This window comes from Oratosquilla oratoria, chromosome 10 (genome assembly GCF_046742065.1).
Source record: "Oratosquilla oratoria isolate Oo_2021 chromosome 10, ASM4674206v1, whole genome shotgun sequence".
Classification (NCBI taxonomy): domain Eukaryota; kingdom Metazoa; phylum Arthropoda; class Malacostraca; order Stomatopoda; family Squillidae; genus Oratosquilla; species Oratosquilla oratoria.
The window spans coordinates 12296526-12317453 of NC_134786.1; the positions used below are offsets into that span (position 1 = coordinate 12296526).

A 20928-nucleotide genomic window follows, 5' to 3' on the forward strand; every position below is an offset into this window, starting at 1 on the left:
GAAGATAATTTCAAATATCTAAAATGCAAAAGTCATTAAATCAGAAAACTCCGTCAATCATCTGAGGTTATCGCCCTCTCTCTCCTCCTCCTCCTCTCTTGGTCCTGAGATGGGCTGCCTAGCCCAGACCCAAATCTCCTGCGATGACTTGCTTGAAGGCCCCAGACACTCACCTTATGTCCCTGAGGATGAGTTTGTCCATGTCCTGACTCACCACTTTCAAGAGGTTTTGGGGCGGCTCGGTCACCTGATGCTTCTGGATACCTTCCGTCATGTAGTACAGACATCTGTCAGGAGGAGACCGTTTGGTAAGTGCCTAGTGGTGGGTAAGTCCTCTATAAGACCAGATAGAGAGAGTGAGACTTTTAGGAGACTTTTTACCTCTTAAGGTCTTCCTCGGTGGGTTCCGGGGTCTCCTGCCTCTGCAAGCGTTGCTCCTCCATCTGTGCCTCGGGACTTGAGAGAGTCGTCGCTTCCACAAAGTTCAGCGTCGGTTTCGTCAGGTGAGTCGCCTTCCAAGAGAAGAAACACAAAGAAAGATCAACAAAAGCAGTCACAAAACACACGTCACTCGAACCAGCGGATGTGTCAGCAATGTGCAACACGCTTTGCTGATCAACTGACGTAACGATGGATCTGTTAGCAAAAAGAAAAAGAAAGAAAAAAAAGAAAAGAAAGAAAAAATATATATATATGTGTGTGTGTGTGTACACACACACACACACACACACACACACACATATATATATATATATATATATATATATATATATATATATACATATATATACCAATCAAATCATGTGACATTTAAAATCAGCACTACGTCACACACGTTGATGATCCATGGACGAGACCTAGTTCAGGGTTCTAGTGGCACAAGTGAGAAGATGTCGAAGGTTGTGTAGGGTGTTCATGTATCATGTGGGCGGTCTTTCTAGAATGGGATTATTGGGAAGATCCGTTTGCCAGATGGTACTGCTTTCGCCTAAGTGACTCTAGGTCTGATCCTCCTGGATTGTTCTCGTCTTCAGGTTTTTTTGAAACTGGTGTGGTGTGTGTTCAGAGACAGGATTTCTTTGACACTGCAATCTGAGAATGACGCAGGGTGATCCTGGGTACGTTCGAGCACAATGGGCTACAATGTGCCGGGGGTAAGACTGTGAACAACATAAACCTTCCCAGCGACGACACCATTTTCTGGTCTAGTGTGTCCAAAGCACAGGCAGTTGAAGCAGTGGCATAGGTGTACTTCTTTAGTTCATATCTTAGATAACCTGAGATTAGGCAGGTTGGAAGATGGGGTTGATCGAAAGTCACTACTAATGTAGGGGTATTGATCTTTGTACCGTTTATGGTTTTCTTAAATCGATGTACACTTCTTACCTTCGTTTGTCTTACTATTCAGTCCGTTATTTCTCCCCTGCTATGTCGTATTAGTGGAGCGTGGCATCTTGCCACAGTGGTGCTAATTGTTGCATGTGCTCTTGTTCGGACTGGGCTGTCTACCAGAATTGTTGATATTTTGACTAATCTGTGTTCTACTGCTACTTTTTTAAGGCCACATATCACGGTGGGTTCCTCATTTGTTTTTAAATTCACCATGTAGTACTTTCAAGACGCATTTCTCTTTTCATGACTCGCAGTTAGTGGACATCGGGACCAAGATTCTCGGGTAGTACAAATAAGTAAGAGTCAACTTCGTTTCGGTATGGACTAAATTAGTGACTAGTATATTTGGCTCGCTCGGGGATGCGAGGCCGCTTTGTGGAGTCAGAGTTGCACTTATTGATTGAGGTGCTTGGGTTTCATGATGACGGCGATTTTTACCCTGTGTGGAGAGGTTGGGCAATTGCCGTCTATAGTGACTGCAATCACTATACAGTAGATTGTTCTCGAGTCTGGGATGGAGGATTTCTTCGCTCCGTTCACTAAAGTGCAACAGAGGGAACTTGGTCTCGGAAGAGCTGTTGCTCCCTTCCTGCTGTTTTCGTTGCTTGATTATTGTCATTTTTATTAATATTATTATCAACTCAGACTTATTCCAGTCAAATAGGTGGTTAGTGTTACCTTGTGTTACACATGCGTTAGTGGTAGTATTGTTTCGAACGTTATCCAAAAAGTGTTCAAGAAAGTGAAATTCCCGGAGTTTGTCATCAAAATGTGCAAGAAAAACACCCACACACCCACACACATACACACACATCATCATCATCATCAACCCAGTGAATCATGTACCAGCTACTACGATTATACTGCCGACAGCGACGCCGCCACAACCGGTATGCCAAACCAACAAGACCAACAATAATTTACAAAAGTGAAAAAGAAAAAGGACAAGAATGGTATGAAGGCTGGTGTATGTAAGATTCCTTGTAAGGACTGTAAAAAGTCATACATCGATGAAGAGTCACGTGATATAAAAGCACTCATTCGTGAGCATCGCAATGACATTCGAAGAAATAGCACCACTTGCACGTGTGAAACACAGTGAGATAGCACCAACCACCCAATGGACTGGAATAAGGCCGGGCTCATTATTTGTCAAACAGAGGAAGTTTCTGGGAGAAGCGGTTATTTGAGGTTATACGACATGAAAAGGAAATGTTCCAGCATTGCACCCCCACTATTTCATTTACTTTCATCAGACCTTTTCCTGAGACTTAACTAGTAAAGGTTTGTATTCCTCACTTGAAAAAGCTCCATTGAGAGAAACGTAGTACAATCAATAAAGGTTCCGTTCTCCAATGGCATGTATTCAGTCAAAACTGTCGGCAGATGTCATCTTCACACACTCCGTCATATACCTTGCCTAATTCCCTACATGCCCCGCTGGATCTACAGTCTACTGTTCTCCTTTGCATTTTAGGAAAGGGTCGTTCTTACACATATCTACACAAGCATCTATCTTTTCCCCAGGCCATCTATGCGTAGCACGTTGAACCATAAGAAGTGATGCAGAGGCATTTGCAAATTAACGTCCACCACTTCCAGATCACTTCTCCTCCAAATATTACTGATCTTGTTTGTCTCCCTTGAAGGATGCCATTTACGCATAACCAGCCATAACGTCTGATATAGCATTTAGAACAAACTTGATACCAATACGGGGGAACCTGTTACCCGGTATAAAAAAAAAATGACTTACCTTAACAACTTTCTTCTTCCTGGATCGTGTAGCTTCCATTTTGGCCCGCTCCTCTTGCTTCTTGAGAAGACCCTCCAGTCTGAACTCCTTGATGACCTTGAGGCCCGCCTCAGACATCTTCACGCTCGAGGAGGAGGCGGTCGTCTTCGTCGATCGGGGGGGCCTGGAGTGTTTGTGTTCCTGCTGGCCAATGGACTGGGAGAGAGCCCACAGGCGGTAGCGCCGACGCAACATGTCCGACAGCACCACAACTCTACTTTGGGAGTTGTTTGGAGGCTGCCAATGATACACATTTACATATACAGATATACTTACACATATACATATACATGCACACACACACACACACACACACACACACACATATATTTATATATATATATATATATATATATATATATATATATATATATATCCCAATCGCACATACTACATCAAAGTAGAACAATTAAACCTTTTGTACTGGCTACCACCACCCAAATTCATTCAGGTTACAGGAGCCCCTGACTGGGTGTTAGGGGGATATGCAACCATTAATATCACAGTCACACCCATACTTGACCAAGAGTAATACATTTATTTTCTGACCAACGCCGGCCAGTCTTATCCAGGGTGAACGTAACCCCCCCCCTGGATATAGGTGCGATTCAGGTACACATAAATGTGTGTGTGTGTGTGATAGGGAGAGAGAGAAAGGGAGAGAGAGAGAGAGAGAGAGAGAGAGAGTGGGGGAAGGGGGAGAGGGATGGGGAGAAGATGTAAGGGAGTAGGAGGGAGTAGGAGGGAGAGGGAGGGGAGAGGGAGGGGGAGTGGGAGGGGGAGAAGATGTAAGGGCGTAGGAGGGAGAGGGAGGGGGATAGGGAAGGGGATAGGGAGAGGGAGAGAGAGAGAGAGAGAGAGAGTGGGAGTGGAGAACAGGAAGAAGGAGGGAGGGAGGGAGGTAGGGAGAGGATATAGGGGTGTATAAGGGAGAGGGGGATAGGTAAAGGGAGAGAGAGAGAGAGAGAGAGAGAGAGAGAGAGAGGGAAGGCGAGGGGTAGGATGCAGAGGATGGAGGGGGAAGAGGGAGAGGGATAGGGAAAGAGGGAGAGAGAGAGAGAGAGAGAGCATAGATTAAGAAGGGCACCTTCCACTAAAAGCTCAAGCACACTGTAAAATTCATTGAAAATCTTCTATGGAAAACTACATAAAATCACACACACACGATCAAACATACATCCGCACGCCCCGAGGTTCCTTTCCTTCGCGTGATCAAAGCCTGAGATAATCAGAGGCCAGACATTTATTCCAACACACACCTTATACTCCGTATCTAAATCAACACGGACACTAATTAAACCACAAGAAACAATTACACAACGTAAATACTACTATACGATAGCATGTACAAATGACTAGCCTCATTGTTATTCAATTTAAACGTTAATGATTGTGAGGGTGTCAACACCCCAGCAGAAATGTTATGTCAGCATTTCAACTGGTACATAACCAGAAGCGAGCCACAGGACCGACATCACTAGGTGAACGTAGATCCAGTAGGATCTACGAAGCGTATTAATTTAGGCAATATAGGCGAGAAAACCGTAAGCAGTGTTTAAAGATCCACCGAACCACAGGCGACTTTATTGTTATTCATACACAACTTACTGAAACACACACACACACAAGCACAAGCACACACACACACACACACACACACACACACACACACACACGGCCATATTTTTTATGCTATATACTGGGTGCTGGGTACAAGCAGGTAAATGGACATCTACACACGCGTGGGGTTCCTCAGTGTCAAATCACCCACCTATGACGCCCTTACCTTGAGGCTCCTGTTGAGGATGTAGGGGAGGACAGTGTACTTGCGAGCCCCTCGAGGGAATCGGGGAGGGATCCTGATGCAGTACCTCAGGGCTGTGTAGTTGCCCGCTATTCGCTCGCTGGGCGTCAGTACGTAGGATACCCGCTGTCAGAGGAAGGAGGCCAAAAGGGAAAGAAGTGTGAGTGAGGTTGAGGGAGTTGAGGTTGAATGGGCCGTCCAGCTTCCCTCCCCATTCCTCCTGTACCACGATTATCGCCCCTTAAAGAATCGCCCAGCTGTTGCGCTTATTGGTAATAGCCGACTTTTATACACTACTATATTTTCATTTTCTTACAGGCATCTCTTCCCTTTCCACGCACACTGATCCCTCGCAAGCGGGTGGTCTTTCCTAGGTCATTCATAGTCCATAGAGAAGACCAAGGACGTTTGGTGTGGTTGAGGGAACGGTTAAGGTTAAACTGGGACTGATATAGGGGGGACCTTTGATCTCTATTGGGGTTGAGGGAAGTCCTGAGATAAAACTAGAACCATATGATAGTACATTTGCTCTCTAGTGAGAGTACTGTTGGGGCAGATTAGAGTTGATTGGAGGTATTTGTTCTCTATCATATAAAACCGTGTGACGGGAGAAAGTTAGGAGTCATTTGGACAAAATAAGGTAAGGTCACAAGATATATATGGGGTGATGGTGGGAGCAGGTTGGACGTGATCTTGAAGGGAAAGAAAAAAAGAGAATCTAAGAGTACTTTTGGGTTGCATATAGCAGTGCATGGAGGAGTTGAAATGGACGTCAATTATAGAACAATAGCGCTGAGTGAGTATCTGGGGGCGGGGGGAATTAAAAATGTTACGAGAAATAGGGACCTGGAGATGAATACAAAGAGGAGGTTGTATGGAGTGGTTCTATTCACGTTTTTGTACAGAACAGATTTCCGGGAACCGGAGGTACCGCAATGGGTCTTACGAGGAGGGATAGAGTGAGAAATGCGGAAGTGAGGCAGAGCGATCACGATTTCTGTTCTAGTTTAATCTATTATATTTTCTTTCTTCTCTTTGGCCTTCTCATTGTGTGCGCGCGTGCACAGCTCGTGTGTGTGTGTGTAGAAATATGTAAATAGTTATGCAGATATATATAGATGTATATAGATACAGATATAGATATAATTATAAATAACATAGATACAGTATACATACACACACACACACACACACACACATATATATATATATTATATATATATATATATATATATATGTATATATATCAACCACATTACACTTTAATTTTAAGCCATCAACTTCGAGAGAGACTCGAGGAGGTCAACATGCAGAAATTGAAACGTGGTACGGCCAAGGACTCGAACCCGGGCTAGCACGTGACATGTGTTAGTGACTTAACCGATTGCGCCATCAAGAGAGGTGTTAAGTCATTAACACTTGTCACATGCTAGCCCGGGTTCGAGTCCTTGACCGTACCACGTTTCAATTTCTGCATATTGGCCTCCTCGAGTCTCTCTCGATGTTGATGGCTTAAAGTGTATTGTGGCTGATAAAAATGTATATCTGTTCACTGGGACCCATTCAGTGTTGCACACACACACACACACACACACACACACACACACACACACACACACACACACACACACACACACACACACACACACACACACACACACACACACACACACACATTTATATATATATATATATATATATATATATAGAATATGTATATATATATATATATATTTATATATATATATATATATATATATATATATATAGATGCTGATGTACATTGTATACATAAATATTAAGTAGATATAGATACAAATGGAAATATTGTAGTAAATTGGTGAGAGAAACACAAAGAACAGTGAATATCAATATTCTCTAAAGTTTCGTCCCTAGATGGACTTCCTCTGAGAGCCTGAAGAAGTCCTATTAGGAATCAAAGACTCCCACTGTTCTCTGGGTTTACCTCGCCATCTTACTATTCATTTACCTTCCATAATTCAATATAGATTCAGATATAGATATGTCACCAAAACAGCAATGCCCTTCACTTTTACCTTATCAATAACAGCTTTGGTCTGGAAGTCATCGGACAGCAAATGAGGAAACTCTGGCGATATCGAAGGTTCTGGAGGAAGCAGAAGAGTTCGATTGGGAACCTGTTCCTTTGACAACCTGCCCAGGGCCTTCTCTTTCTTCCTCCTCTTTGTCGGCGCCTTCGTCAGGGTCACTGCCCTTGGCTTCTCTGCCGCAGGAAAGGGTTTGTTGTGTCTGCTGAACTGGACGGAGGGTCTCTCCTCGATCTCAGGAGGAACAAGAACACTGTCGACGTCGTCATCCTCACCGGAAGACCTGAGTGATCTCGGGGATTTTGTCAGACTGAAGGAGGTGGGATGGCCTGAAGAGCTCTCCGTAAGGTTTTTCTTGCTTCTGCCGGTCGCGCTGCCAGATCTCCTCCTGCTGCGGGGTGCGGCAGACGGTAGGCGCAGGAGCTTGGTCGGTGGTGAAGGATCTTCAGAAAGATCGAGGGATGCCTCGCAGGTCTTGGCCGATCGACACCTCTCCAGTCGGAGAGGCGGTACTCCGCGCTTCTCTCCGATAGCCGTGTTGAAGTGATGTATTTTTCCATCTCCCATAGTGCGTTCTGTAAAGATCCATGCGCATATATATATATATATATATATATATATATATATATATGTGTGTGTGTTTGTGTGTGTATGTGATTCACCACCATAGTATTTGGATTACGTGTTGGACTCGTGATCGACAGCTATTTCTCTCCCGGAAGAGAGCTCAGAGCTCGTATGACCGATCTATGGGTAATGCTGTGACCTTACACGCACACACCCAACTCCCCGCCCACGAGAGTTGGAGTAACGACTCGAAGCGCAGCGATACTGAAATTATTTCAGCCCTAGGCAGGATTCGAACCCGGACCGCCGTAGTAACAGTTGAGGGACTCTACCAACTGTGCCACCGAGTCGTGTGCGTGTGTATATACACACACACACACACACACATATATGCATATATATATATACACACACACACACACATATATATATATATATATATATATATATATATATATATATATATATGAAGAATGTAAACACCGGACTCGACGTCAGAAGATTAACCCATTAAACTTATATGTTGAGTCTAGTGTTTGCTTTCTTCCAACATAGTTCCCGGACCCCAGCTCCTTACGTGTGCATATATATATATATATATATATATATATATATATATATATATATATATATATATATACATATATATACATACATATATATATACATATATATATATATGTGTGTGTGTGTGTGTATGTGCGCACACACACACACACACACACACACACACACACACACATATATATATATATATATATATATATACACCAACGGCTTTCCCCCCTTACAAGGGAGGTAGCCAAAGTCATAAATCCACTCCCACCCATTCCATCCTCACATATTCCACTCCCATTCACCATCCCTCCCTCTTTTCTTGGCTCCTCTTGGATGACAGGTCATCCCTGCATCTCGCTCACTGCCCTGGGTCGGAAGCAATGTAGCAAGACACAGCACATTCACAGCAAGGTAGTTTCATTTAATCGGCGACCCTCACCCTCTCCGTCCCCTCATGCAAAAAAAGAGAAGACGGGGAGAAATTCCTTCGGGCTGTGTCAAAATATCATTCACACATATTCCCTCAACCCCCATCCCCCACACACTCTTTCTCATGCATCACAGCATCATCCTTACACAACCATTCTCCACTCACCCCTATCTTCTGTCTTCCCCCTTCCTTCCTCAACAGACATTACCCTTTTTCCCAATGTCTCTTTTACCCCATCCATCTATCTCATTCTTGGTCGTCCCCTCATGTTCACTCCTCCCACCTCTGCCTTCCACACCTCTTTTATTAATCTTTCTTCACTCATTCATTCCATGTGTCCAAACCATCCCAATACTCTTTCATCAACCCTATCTCCCAACTCCCTTTTCACACCCGTTCTCCTCCTCACCTCCTCGTTTCTCACTGTATAAGTGTAGAAAGATTAGTACAAGGGGTGTGGAAGGCAGAGGTGTGGTGGTTGAACTTGAGGGGACGACCGAGGATGAGATGAATGGATGAGGTGAAAGAGGTGTTAAGCAAGATGAGAATGTCTGTTGAGCAAGGAAGGGAGAGAGCAGGAGATAGGGGCAAGTGGAGAAAGGTTGTATATAGATGGTACTGTGATGCAAGGAAAGGAGAGGATGGGGGTTAGGGAGTGATTATGTATAAATGTTTTGACGCAGCCCGTAGGGATTTTTCTCCGTTTTCTCTTTTTCTGCGTGAGGGGACGGAGAGGAGGGGGATCCGCTGATTGAATGAAGCGGGCTTGTTGTGTCTTACTGCATTGCTTTTGACCCACTGGAGCAGTAGGTAAAACGAGAAGGAAGAAAGTTTGTTTTCCATTTAGGAAGGAGCCTCAAAACAAGCGAACTTTCGATTCTATAGTCACGGGCTTTGTCTCGTTCTCTTAATTGTCTTGCTATGATAGAGGTGGTCACTGGTGGCGATTGGTCCACATGTGAATGTAATTTCATGATTATGCCGTTAATGTTGAGTAACTAGTTTAGTGACGTGTCGCTTTTGTGTCGGGTTTAAATCGGAAAATTAGGGTTTAAGTGTCTCATCTGATCTCTTTTTATGTTGTCATATATCGCAGTACCGACATTGTGCTGTGGCTTACCGGACGAAAAGTCCCCGGTGTGCCATAATGTCTTACCGCCAAAACATCCTTGATTATAGTCATAACGATCCCACCGTAATTGTGTCGCAGTCGAACTTACTACGCCTCTCACTGTACGGGGCAATTCAATTCTTAAATACCTGATATGATTTTTTCTATAATTATTTTTTCTTCTAATTATAACTTCAGTTTTTATACTTTATTTGTATTTATAATTTTGCATCATTATAATTACTTCTTCGTATCATTTCATTCTCTTTATTGATTTTCTTGGTGACAATTACTTAACTCAGCATGTAAAAGAGCCCACAAGATATGGAAACTTACTTGATCTATTGATCACTAGCCGCGAAAGTATGCTAACTGATGAATAAGTCGGTGAAACTGTTGCAAATAGCGATCACAACTTAGATTCAAACTCCTAATTCTTTTTAGAATAGATACTTGTGTTTCTAAAATACCCGATTTCAGTAAAGCTCAGCTCATAGGACTACGTCAGGAGCTTCAGCTTACAGATTGGGAGGCAAAATTAAGCGAAAGGCCTGTAGATCAGATGTGGGAAATATTTCAAAATACGCTCACTAAGATGATTCATACTTACATTCCTTTTAAGGACAGACGTCCCCCAAATCAGGCTCGCCCAAAGTGGCTCGACAGCATACATACATACATATACCAAGGATTTTTCCCCCTTACAAGGGAGGTAGCCAAAAAGGAAAAGGCATAAAATCATTCCCACCCATTCCATCCCTGAATACACTCCACACCCCTCCACCCTCCCTCTCATCTTAGCACCTCCTGGATGACGGGTCATCCCTGCACCTTGTCCACTGCCCTGGGTCAGAAGCAGTGTCGCAAGACACAGCGCATCCACAGCAAGGCCGCTTCATTAAATTGGTGACCCCCCCTCTCCGTCCCCACATGCATAAAAGTGAAGACGGGGAGAAATCCCTTCGGGCTGCGTCAAATTTTGCTCACACATACTACCTCACCCCCCCCCATTCCACCTCATCCATCACAACATCATCCATATACAACCATTCTCCATTCACCCCTGTCTTCTGTCCTCTCCCGTCCTTCCTCAACAGACATTCCCCTCTTCCCCAAAGCCCCCTTCACCCCATCCATCCACCTCATCCTAGGACGTCCCTTCATGTTCATTCCCTCCACATCTGCCTTCCATACCTCTTTTACTAGTCTTTCTTCACTCATCTTTTCCATGTGCCCAAACCATCCTAATACTCTTTCATCAACCCTATCTCCCAACTCCCTTTCCACCCCTGTTCTCCTCCTCACCTCCTCATTTCTCACTCTATCTAGCCTAGTAACCCCCATCATACTTCTCAGACACCTCATCTCAAACACATTCAAACTCCTTCTCTCTTCCTCTCTTATGTTCCATGTTTCTGCCCCATACAGTGCTGTTGGTACAATCACTCCTTCATATAGTCTCCTCTTAGCATCCATTCCCAAATGTCTATTCCTCATTACACTCTTTAATCCACCAAGGCATTTACTCGCTTCTCTCAATCGACATTCTACCTCCACCGTCACTCCACCTTTTCCTGCCACATTTGCACCCAAGTATCTAAAACTATCCACTTCCTCCAGTCGCTCTCCCTTAATGCTCACTTCCAGACTACTGCCACTTTCACCCCTTGTACATCTCATCACCTTACTTTTACCCACATTTATCTTTAGCTTTCTTCTATCACACACTCTCCCAAACTCTGTCACCAACTTCCTCAATCCCTCCTCCGATCCTGCCACAAGCGCAGTGTCGTCCGCAAACAACAGCTGGCTCACCTCCCACTTTTCTCCATTTTCTTTAACCATCTCCAATCCCTGACCCACTACCCTTGCATTTACCTCTCTCACTACCCCATCCATGTATAAGTTGAACAGCCAGGGCGACATAACGCATCCTTGACGAAGTCCCACCTCGAACCACTCACTCTCTCCATTTCTGATCCTGACACAAGCTCTACTACCCTCATAAAAACTCTTGACAGCTCCTAGAAGCTTTCCTCCTATCCTGTATATCCGCAAAACCTCCCACAGTGCCTTTCTGTCTACCCTGTCGTAAAAAAAAAAAAAAAAAAAAAAAAAAAAATCCTTCCCCTTTCCTATAGCTTTCTCACATATCTGTCTTACCACAAAAATCTGATCTACACAACCTCTACCCGTCCTAAATCCACACTGTTCCTCACCAATTACCCCCTCTGTTCCTCTCCTAATCCTCTCAATCAAGATCCTCCCATAAGCCTGCCCAACTACACTTAACAAGCTAATCCCTAGACAAAGAAACTGAAAAAGTATTGCTAAAAAGAGACAGGCTTATAAGAAATATAAGTGCTCGGGTGCATCTAATGACTATGAAAGTTATGTATCAATACAGAGAGATTTAAAAAAGACAATAAAAAAGAAAAGAAAACGTCAATACGAAATAAACATTGCTGATAAATCCAAAGAGAATCCCAAAGAATTCTATAGTTACATTAGAGATAAAAAGGTTGTTAGGAATCACATTGGTCCACTATTATCTGCTGACGGTCAACTTGAATATTCAAATGAAGGAATGTGTAATATTTTAAAAAATTATTTTAGCTCAGTATTCGTAAACGAAACACCTCAAGAGTGAACTCCAAACTGAAACCTATGAAAAGTCTAGGGTAAACTTACTATGGTAAAAAAAAAAAAAAAATAAAAAAAAAAAAAATAAATAAATAAATAAAAGGTGTATAGATAAATTCAAAGTTAATAAAACACCAGGGCCTGACGGTTGGCATCCAAGAATCTTAAAGGAAATGAAAAATGAGATTGTTGTTCCATTAGAAATTATTTTCAAGAAATCCATCATATCCGGAGATGTCCCATGAGAATGGAAGCTAGCTAACGTTACTCCCATATTCAAAAAAGGTGACAAAAAGAAACCAAATAACTATAGGCCTATAAGTTTGACTTCAATCGTAGGAAAAATAATGGAAACTATCATCAGAGATGCTATCGAACATCATTTAGAAAGTAACCGTTTGATAAATGATAGCCAGCATGGTTTCAGACGGAAACGTTCTTGCGTGACTAACTTACTCGAATTCTACAACACAGTTATCTCGAATTATGACAAAAGAAACAATATAGATTTAATATATCTAGACTTTGCAAAAGCTTTTGATACCGTCCCACACGAAAGACTACTTACTAAATTAGCTTCGCACGGAATAAGTGGTAGCCTATTAAGTTGGACTAGTAATTGGTTGAATTATCGAAAACAGAGTTGTTTTAAATGGAAAAACTTCTAGGTGGTAAAATGTTACGAGTAGAGTTCCTCAGGGTTCCGTTCTTGGGCCACTTCTATTCATAGTATATATAAATGATATAGACCATGGACTAAAATCTACTATTTCCAAATTTGCTGATGATACAAAATTGTGCGGAGTGGCAAATGATCACTTAAATCAATTAGATATTCAAGAAGATTTAGATAAATTACAGCAATGGTCTGAAAAATGGCTAATGAAATTTAACACAAGAGGAAGGTAATACACATAGGTAAAAATAACAGTAAGTACGATTACAAGTTATTTGGAAATTCGTTAACAAAAGTGGATAGTGAAAAAGACATCGGCGTAATTATCAATAACGATCTCAAATCATCCAAGCAGTGTATTTCAGCCTCTGAGAAAGCAAATAAGATTCTAGGACTGACTGCGCGATCTTTTGATTTCAAAACTCCATCACTCATTAACAAGCTATATAAATCGTTGGTTCGTCCACATTTGGAATATGCTGTTTCCGTATGGTCACCGAATCTCATTAAAGACATTGACAGACTGGAAAAAGTACAACGGTGAGCCACAAAACTGATTCCAAATATCAAAAATAAATCATACGAAAATCGACTAAAACATATCAATCTGTTTTCCTTAAAAAAACGTACACTCAGAGGTGACTTGATACAGGTCTTTAAAATTCTAAAGGGAATTGACAACATTAAAAGTGACGAAATATTCACATTGAATGAGAATCAGAAAAGAAACAATGGTCTCAAACTGTCCGGAAATAGATTCATTTTGGAAGTAGGTAGAAACAACTTCGCCAACCGTGTAGTTAATGAATGGAATAAACTTCCTGCACAGGTAGTGCATTGTAGTTCAGTTCGAAGCTTTAAGAATCATTTAGATAAACACCTAAGCAAGATGCTGTAATGATTATAATTTATTTCATATTATTTGTTTTTGTTTTGTTATCATTTGTGTTTTGATTTTTATTTATTATTAGTTATATGTCAATTCATTATTATTTACTATTTACCAGTTTGTTTATTATATAACTATACCTATGCATTTATTTATGTATATTATTTGTTATCTACATTATAATAGTTTTTATTTATTAATTTATTATCATTATGATTTTTTTCGCATCCGACCTAGATATGGACCAAAAGGTCTCCTGTCGGCATGCTCCGCCTTTGTAATCCTTTGTAATTCATAACGGGGTTACCACACTGGGCTTCTATAGGTTTCGGTTACAATATTTTATATTTCAAATTTCCGTTTATCAAATTATCCTTCCGCCACATATAGCAAAGCTGAATGATAAACTAAAATATTGTAAACCTATACGAATGTCAGACATACTGTTGAAATGTTCTTAGAAAAGTCTAGATTTCTGTGAGCGAAGTCATATTCTAGTTATTCAAATGGAGGATGGAAGTGTGGGAGGAAAAATTGCACAGTGTGATAAATCCTTTTCATGGTCCAATTATACTTAGCATGCAGCTGAGGTTTGACTTTCATCAAAGAAAATACTAAGATCAGGGAGTTTTTATAAGTGAACCTAGCAAAAACAGTCATTATTTCACGAACGCACCACATATTATTCTTGTTACCCTTCAAAGAAGAATTTTGCATCCTCACATAAACAATGCATTACGTCCTCTTCAATAACAATACAACAGTGTATGACATACTGCTAAGACAAGGAAACTCAGACGTCGGTAGAGATAACTATAAGATGACATTCTACAGAAGACCAAGTGCCCATGCCAATTGAAGTCTGTGTAAAAATCAAGGATACACAAAAACCTACAAGCATAGTCTCCATTAAATAGTTTCTGGCATCATCTTCTATTGCTCATCTTAAACACAATAAACAAATCATGTAAACAACACTAGCCTAAAGGCGCATATAGTTAAGCTAATCCATTACAGTGAAACATTTGAGTGAGGTATTAATTGTTAAACTGCGTCAATCAAAATGTAAGCAAAATTTCCAGTGTTGTCCGAAGTATCCTATTGTACCCTTTCTTGACGTGTACGGAGTACCTTACTTACTTAGTTTACTTAGTAGAATTTAGAGGGTCTTCCTCATAGCTGTGGTGGTCCACCGCTACTACCAGCCCGGGAGTCTTATTTTTGCAAGTCAATCTGGTCTGGAATGGAGTTTGAGGCTACCCTGCAGTAAGCTGTATACCCGCTACCCAGGTACGAGTATAGGAGGCTCGTCTGGCAGTGTCTTCCGAAATTTGTCTAGGTGTAATTTGAATTTGGTGACTGGGCAGTTCTTGATCACTCATATGTTTCGGTGGTGTGTTGAAGATTCTGGGGCTATTGTGAGTAAAACTGGAGGCCAAAAGGGTCCTGATTCTATATGGGGCATATGTAGGCAGTGATTTCTTCTCACACATGCGACTGTTTCTGCTATTGTGTCTTGCAGAGACAATGTAGTTGGGTCAGGTACCTGTTTATCCAGTATTTTCCACACATATATGGCCCACTATAAATATAAATAATGTGGAGATTATCTAATATATATTTTCCCTGTCTTAATTCATTACAGCAAAAAAAAAAAAAAATCTTATTGATATATTTTTCAAATCCTCATCAAAACAGATAATTCGGATGATATATTATATTTCCCCCCTACGTACTCCTTATCAAGTACCTCCAGAGACAATTCTGGACCACACAAAGATAAATGAAATTCATTAGTGTGCCATATATGTCAACGCAATCACAGAAGTATCACGGGATAATACATTTTGAAGTGATGCTCGAGGACACGCCAAGAAGATCTACACCCAGCGCCCAAGATTGGACATCAGGAAATTCACATTCTGCAGTCGTGTTGTGAATAACTGGAATAGTCTTCCTGATCATGTTGTGAATGCAAATTCAGTTGTAAGTTTTGAAAAGAGATTGGATAGTGTATGGAAACATCAAGATCAAATACTCGATTACACATCACAAATAAATAGCAAAGACCTAGACCACAGATGACCTAAGTATTAGTCATTTAGAGCCGGAGTCACAGGCTCAATAGCCTCTTCCGGGACCCTTCTGTAAGTATCTGCGAGTATAAAACAGTAGTAACGTCATTGTCAGGTGTAAGTGAAGTAGATCAAGATGGCAAGTAATTCACGTTATCACTAAATCCTCTAGCCTGTTATTCCAGAAACTGGAGGTGTACTTTTCGGTTATTTTACAGTCAGGGGCACAATCATGAAACCTTTACTGACGGAGCATTCTAATGGTGTTTTATATATATATGTTCATTGGTGATTATTTAACTTTACTGACGGAGCAATAACATTCTAACTTTTTCGTATATGTTCATTTATGATTATTACATTCTGAACTAATTATGTGTTAATTACTTTGTTTATGGTGTCATGAATACAGAATTCTAGGCCAATGTATCAATTGCCATAAATTATTACAAATATAATTTCAAACGAGCAGGTTTTCATAACATACCTCCGTGTAAGAAAAGATGATAATTGGTGTTCCACGTTAGAGTATATTTGGATACATGTCTTTATGCAACTATAGAATAGTTCTGATAATCGATTCTTATGAATTTTTAAACGAGTCAAATACACCTTCATTGGTGACCTTGTTAGATCCAAGCCGTGTGAGCGTCACCGTTACCATAACAACAAATGTGGAGTTCGAAGTTCCCCCAGCAGGTAGCGCTAGTATACCAGTTGTATTTGTAAACAAGGAAATCATGTCGGCACTGGCACGACCGGTGATAAGAACATTTTCTTCTCGAATTTACAAATACTGTAAGTTTATCAATGATGCTAGTAGATTAACTTTCTATTATGGTAAGTTATATGGTAATACCTATGCTGAAGTTAGACGTGGATTTACTAAGAATTAAATGACATTTTCATTTTGTCGTAGTGTGGAATCGTATGTTGTTACTCAACTTACTGTATCATGAATAATTATAATTGTCTTGCTATTGACCTGACATGCGTACTTACTTTGTGTACTTTGTATAATTTCGTCCATTTAAGGACGTAGCTGACGTGGGAGTCCGCTGTATCCAAGCAGCTTCACGTCTCAAGTCTGCCTTAACGATTGGAATGTGTAAGTCGTGTGGCTGATGTGTGGTGGAGTAGTAGGTAGCTGGTCTTACCGGTATTCTTACCAGTGCCACCCCACTGGTTATTGAAGTGGTTGAAGTAGGTGTGCTGGGGCAGGAAGCCTTCTTTGGTTCATGAAGTGCCTCCTAATGACTTCAGCAATGTCTACCTTTGTCTACCTTTGTCAGATTTCATCTTGACCGATTCAACTAACGTGGACGTCTGCTGTACTCAGGCAGCTCCTCCTCACTGAGTCACAGGTCAGTGATTGGAGGGAGTTGTTATTGGAGCTGGTGTATCCCGGTGTAGGTGGTTGGTCCATAATTGTGGCCAGCCACTTATCCAGTTTGTTTTTGAAACTCTCTGTTGAAGTACCTGTCTGGTTTCGCAATTTCTGTGGGACAGAGTTGAAGAGGCGTGTCCCAATATAGGTGAAGCTGTGGTGTACTATGTTCTTCACCCTTTGTGACGTCCCCTCAGTTCTCCTCACATAGCACAGGCGACCTCTTCTTGGGTGGTAGTTCACCTTCAGGCCCACATTTGGTACCAGATGCTCCAGAGTCTTCCAGACATATATTTAATATTATTATGTATCTTTCGCGTCTTCGCTGGAGAGAGTAGAGTCTCAGCTGTTGCAGTCTTTCCCAGTAGTTTGACTGTTGCAATCCCTCAATTTTATTTGTAAAAGTATGCTGGACAGCTTCTAGCTTGATTATGTCTCCTGTCTTGAAGGGAGACCAGAGTTGATAACAGTACTCAAGTTTTGGGAGTACTAATGCTTTCCAGAGCGTCAGCATATATGTTTTGTTTCTAGTTTGGAATGTCCGGAGTATCCAGCCTGAGAGTTTCCTGGAGGTGTCAGAGATCTCATTGATGTGGTGAGAGAAAGTCATGTCGCTGCTCATATGTACCCCAAGGTCTTTGACGTGGGCTTTCCCTGCTATGATTTGAGAGTCGACTTTGTAGTTGGTCGAGCTTTTCCATTCTTGTACGGGGCCATATTGTAGCAGCTCAAATTTATCTCGGTTCAGTGTCATGTTGTTATTCTTTGCCCAGGTTAATATCTTGCTTAGGTCTTCCTGTAGTAGCGTTGCATCTTCCTCTGTCTGGATCTCCATGGCTATCCTGGTGTCATCAGCAAAGGACGTAGCGAGAGTGTTGTAGGTCTTTGTCAATGTCCTCTATAGTCACCAAAAATAACAGTGGGCCCAAGAAAGAGCCCTGAGGAACGCCACTTATTACATTACTGGGCTTAGATAGCATTCCTTTGACAATTACTTGTTGTAATTGGTTTGAGAGGAAACTGTGTAGCCACTTTCCTAGTTTCTCGCAGATGCCGTGTTTTCTCAGTTTGTGGAGGACAATACCATGGTCTACCTTGTCAAAGGCTTTAGCGAAGTCCAGGTAGATTACATCAGTATTGCTGCCTTGTTGGATGTTCTCTAGTACAGTTTCATAGTGTAGTAACAACTGAGAGAGGCAGGAGCGACCCTTTCTAAAACCATGTTGGCCATCATTGAAGGCATTTATGGATGCCATGTAGGTTACCATTTTGTCACGTATAATTTTTTCAATAATTTTGATGAGGTGAGATGTTAGTGTTACAGGTCTGTAGTTTTTAGCAAGGCCTTTATTACCTCCTTTGTGGATGGGTGTTACAATTCCCAGCTTTAGGGCAGGTGGTATGGTACCAGAACTCAGAGATTTGGACCACAGTAGCTGGAGAGGCTTTGCCAGTTCTTCTTTACAGTTTTTAAGTAATAGAGCATGAAAGCCGTCTGGTCCTGCCACTGAATTTGGCCTTATGCTGTCAATGGCTTTGATTATGTCCCCGGTCGTCACCACTACGCTTGATAGGAAGGTTGTTCCAGTTCTAGATTCTCCAAAGAATTCATCAGGATCTGTTACCTTTTTGTTTCTGTCTGGACGGCTGTATACATTATTGTATTGTTCACTGATGATATCCGCCATTTTTGTGGGGTTGTTTTCTAGTTCGCCATTTCCTTTCATTAGGGGGCCTATTGGTGAGAAACTTTTCAGCTTCTTTTTGCCATAAGAGAAGAAGAAATTTCTGTTTTTCTTGATTTTAGAGACTGCCTGCAGTTCCTCTCTTTTCTTCTGTTCATCGTGCGATTGGAGCAGTTTTAGTTTGATGTATTTTCATATATTTTTGATGTGTTCTTGTTGATTTTATACTTGTTTTGCAACGCGCATTACTCGATTTATTAGTGCTCCCCACCCAAAAACCCCAATTTCCTACAGGTCCCCTCAGATCATTGGCGAGATGTAGGCATAAGTGCATAACTTCAATAATTAATTACTTGAAAAGTACGCATTTGCGATGGAAATTATGTACTGTACACCATTGTTCATATCACAACATTTCTCACCTGAAACACATAAGCCACATATCAAAATCGTTGGTTGGGTGAAACTATAAATTGTCTGTTTCATTTTGCCCACTTGTACAGTATTTTGTATAATTTTTGCATGTATACAACAAATCCAACAACTAATGTTTCTTGTGGAAATATGGGATGGTGAAAAAATAATTTGTGCGACTTACTACATTAGCATTTCTACAGTCCTCTGGAACATCTGTGTCAAGGCTTTTAGTGAATATCTTACAAAGGATTACAAAGGAGGAGCATGCTGACAGGAGAGCTTTTGGTCCATAACTAGTTCGGATGTGAAGAAATTATGATAAATAGATAAAAGTAATAATATAAATAATAATAAAATATACACATAGGTAAATTTAAATGACAGACAAACAGGCAAATAGTAAATAATAATAAATGGACAGATAATAATCAAATAATAATAAACAGATCAATAATACAAATAATATAAAATAAATGACATGCATTACAGTATCTTGCTTGCTTTACTTGGTTTACTTGGTGAAGTTCCGAGGTCATTCTTCACAGCCATAGTGATCTACCGCTGCTGCCAGTCCTGCTGTCCCTCCTCACAAGGGCTAGTTGGTCTGGTATTGTGTTAGAAGAAAACCTACTGACGGCAGTGTAGCCAGGCACTGGGGGCTCGTCTGGCACCTTCTGTAGAAACCTGTCCAGTGCATGCTTGAAGCTATCCACTGAGCATTTGGTTCTCTCTCTCACCTCTTTTGGGAGGGCGTTGAAGATTCTTGGACCCTCGTGGCCTTGGCTGGATGCCAGTAAGGTCTTAAGCCTTTCCGGGGCTCTTGGTGGGAGAGTTTGTCTCTTACACTTACGCCCTGCCTTACACTGTGGTACGGCTTGATTGTTGAGGGTGTGGGGTCGGGAACAAGGCCCTCTAGGATTTTCCATGTGTAAATGGCCCTATATCTTTCTCTCCTCCTTTGTTGGGAGTAGAGACACAGTGCTTCCAGGCAATCCCAATAGTTGAGATCTTTCATCCCTCTGATGTGCCTGGTATAGTTCCTTTGGACAGCTTCAAGCTTCTGGATGTCTCCGCATTTGTGTGGCGACCAGAGTTGGCTACAGTAGTCCAGTATTGGTTGAATAAGCGCCTTCCAGAGGGTAAGCATTACTTGTACCTCTCTTGAGGAGAGAGTCCTTAGTACCCAGCTGGCCATCCCTCTAGCTCTTTTCACTGACTGCATGATGTGGTGCTGGAAAGTGGCATCATCACTTAAATGAATGCCCATGCATTTTACATGGGCTTTGGGTGTGATTTGCATGCCTCTTTCCGTGTGCAGTTCAGTGTTGTCTTTAATGCCTTGGTTTGTGCCATATCTCAAGACCTCAAACTTCTCTTCATTGAATTGCATGTTGCTGTCATTGGCCCATGCATAGACTGTGTTGAGATTG

At 41.5% G+C, this 20928-nt stretch overlaps 2 protein-coding genes across 7 annotated transcripts in view; one reads left to right on the forward strand and one right to left on the reverse strand.

The window, feature by feature from the left end:
• The window catches only part of LOC143028725 (dynein axonemal heavy chain 3-like), a 123580-nt gene extending 115953 nt beyond the window's left edge, over positions 1 to 7627 (reverse strand). The window contains 5 exon segments of the mRNA XM_076191095.1: positions 174 to 287; positions 382 to 512; positions 3149 to 3424; positions 4974 to 5117; positions 7049 to 7627. Coding sequence (XP_076047210.1) covers positions 174 to 287; positions 382 to 512; positions 3149 to 3424; positions 4974 to 5117; positions 7049 to 7627 — 1244 coding nt within the window.
• A 9074-nt stretch (positions 7628 to 16701) lies between these two features.
• The window catches only part of mRpL19 (mitochondrial ribosomal protein L19), a 30958-nt gene continuing 26731 nt past the window's right edge, over positions 16702 to 20928 (forward strand). For 2 of the 6 annotated variants that reach the window (XM_076191526.1, XM_076191527.1), the window contains exon 1: positions 16734 to 16807. Coding sequence is in view for 4 of the 6 variants with exons in the window: in XM_076191521.1 (XP_076047636.1) it covers positions 16750 to 16849 (100 nt within the window). In the remaining 2 variants the exon portion in view is untranslated. Of the gene's footprint in view, positions 16850 to 17044; positions 17118 to 20928 lie in introns of all 6 variants that reach the window. The other 4 variants (XM_076191525.1, XM_076191522.1, XM_076191524.1 and 1 more) reach the window with 4 other exon arrangements.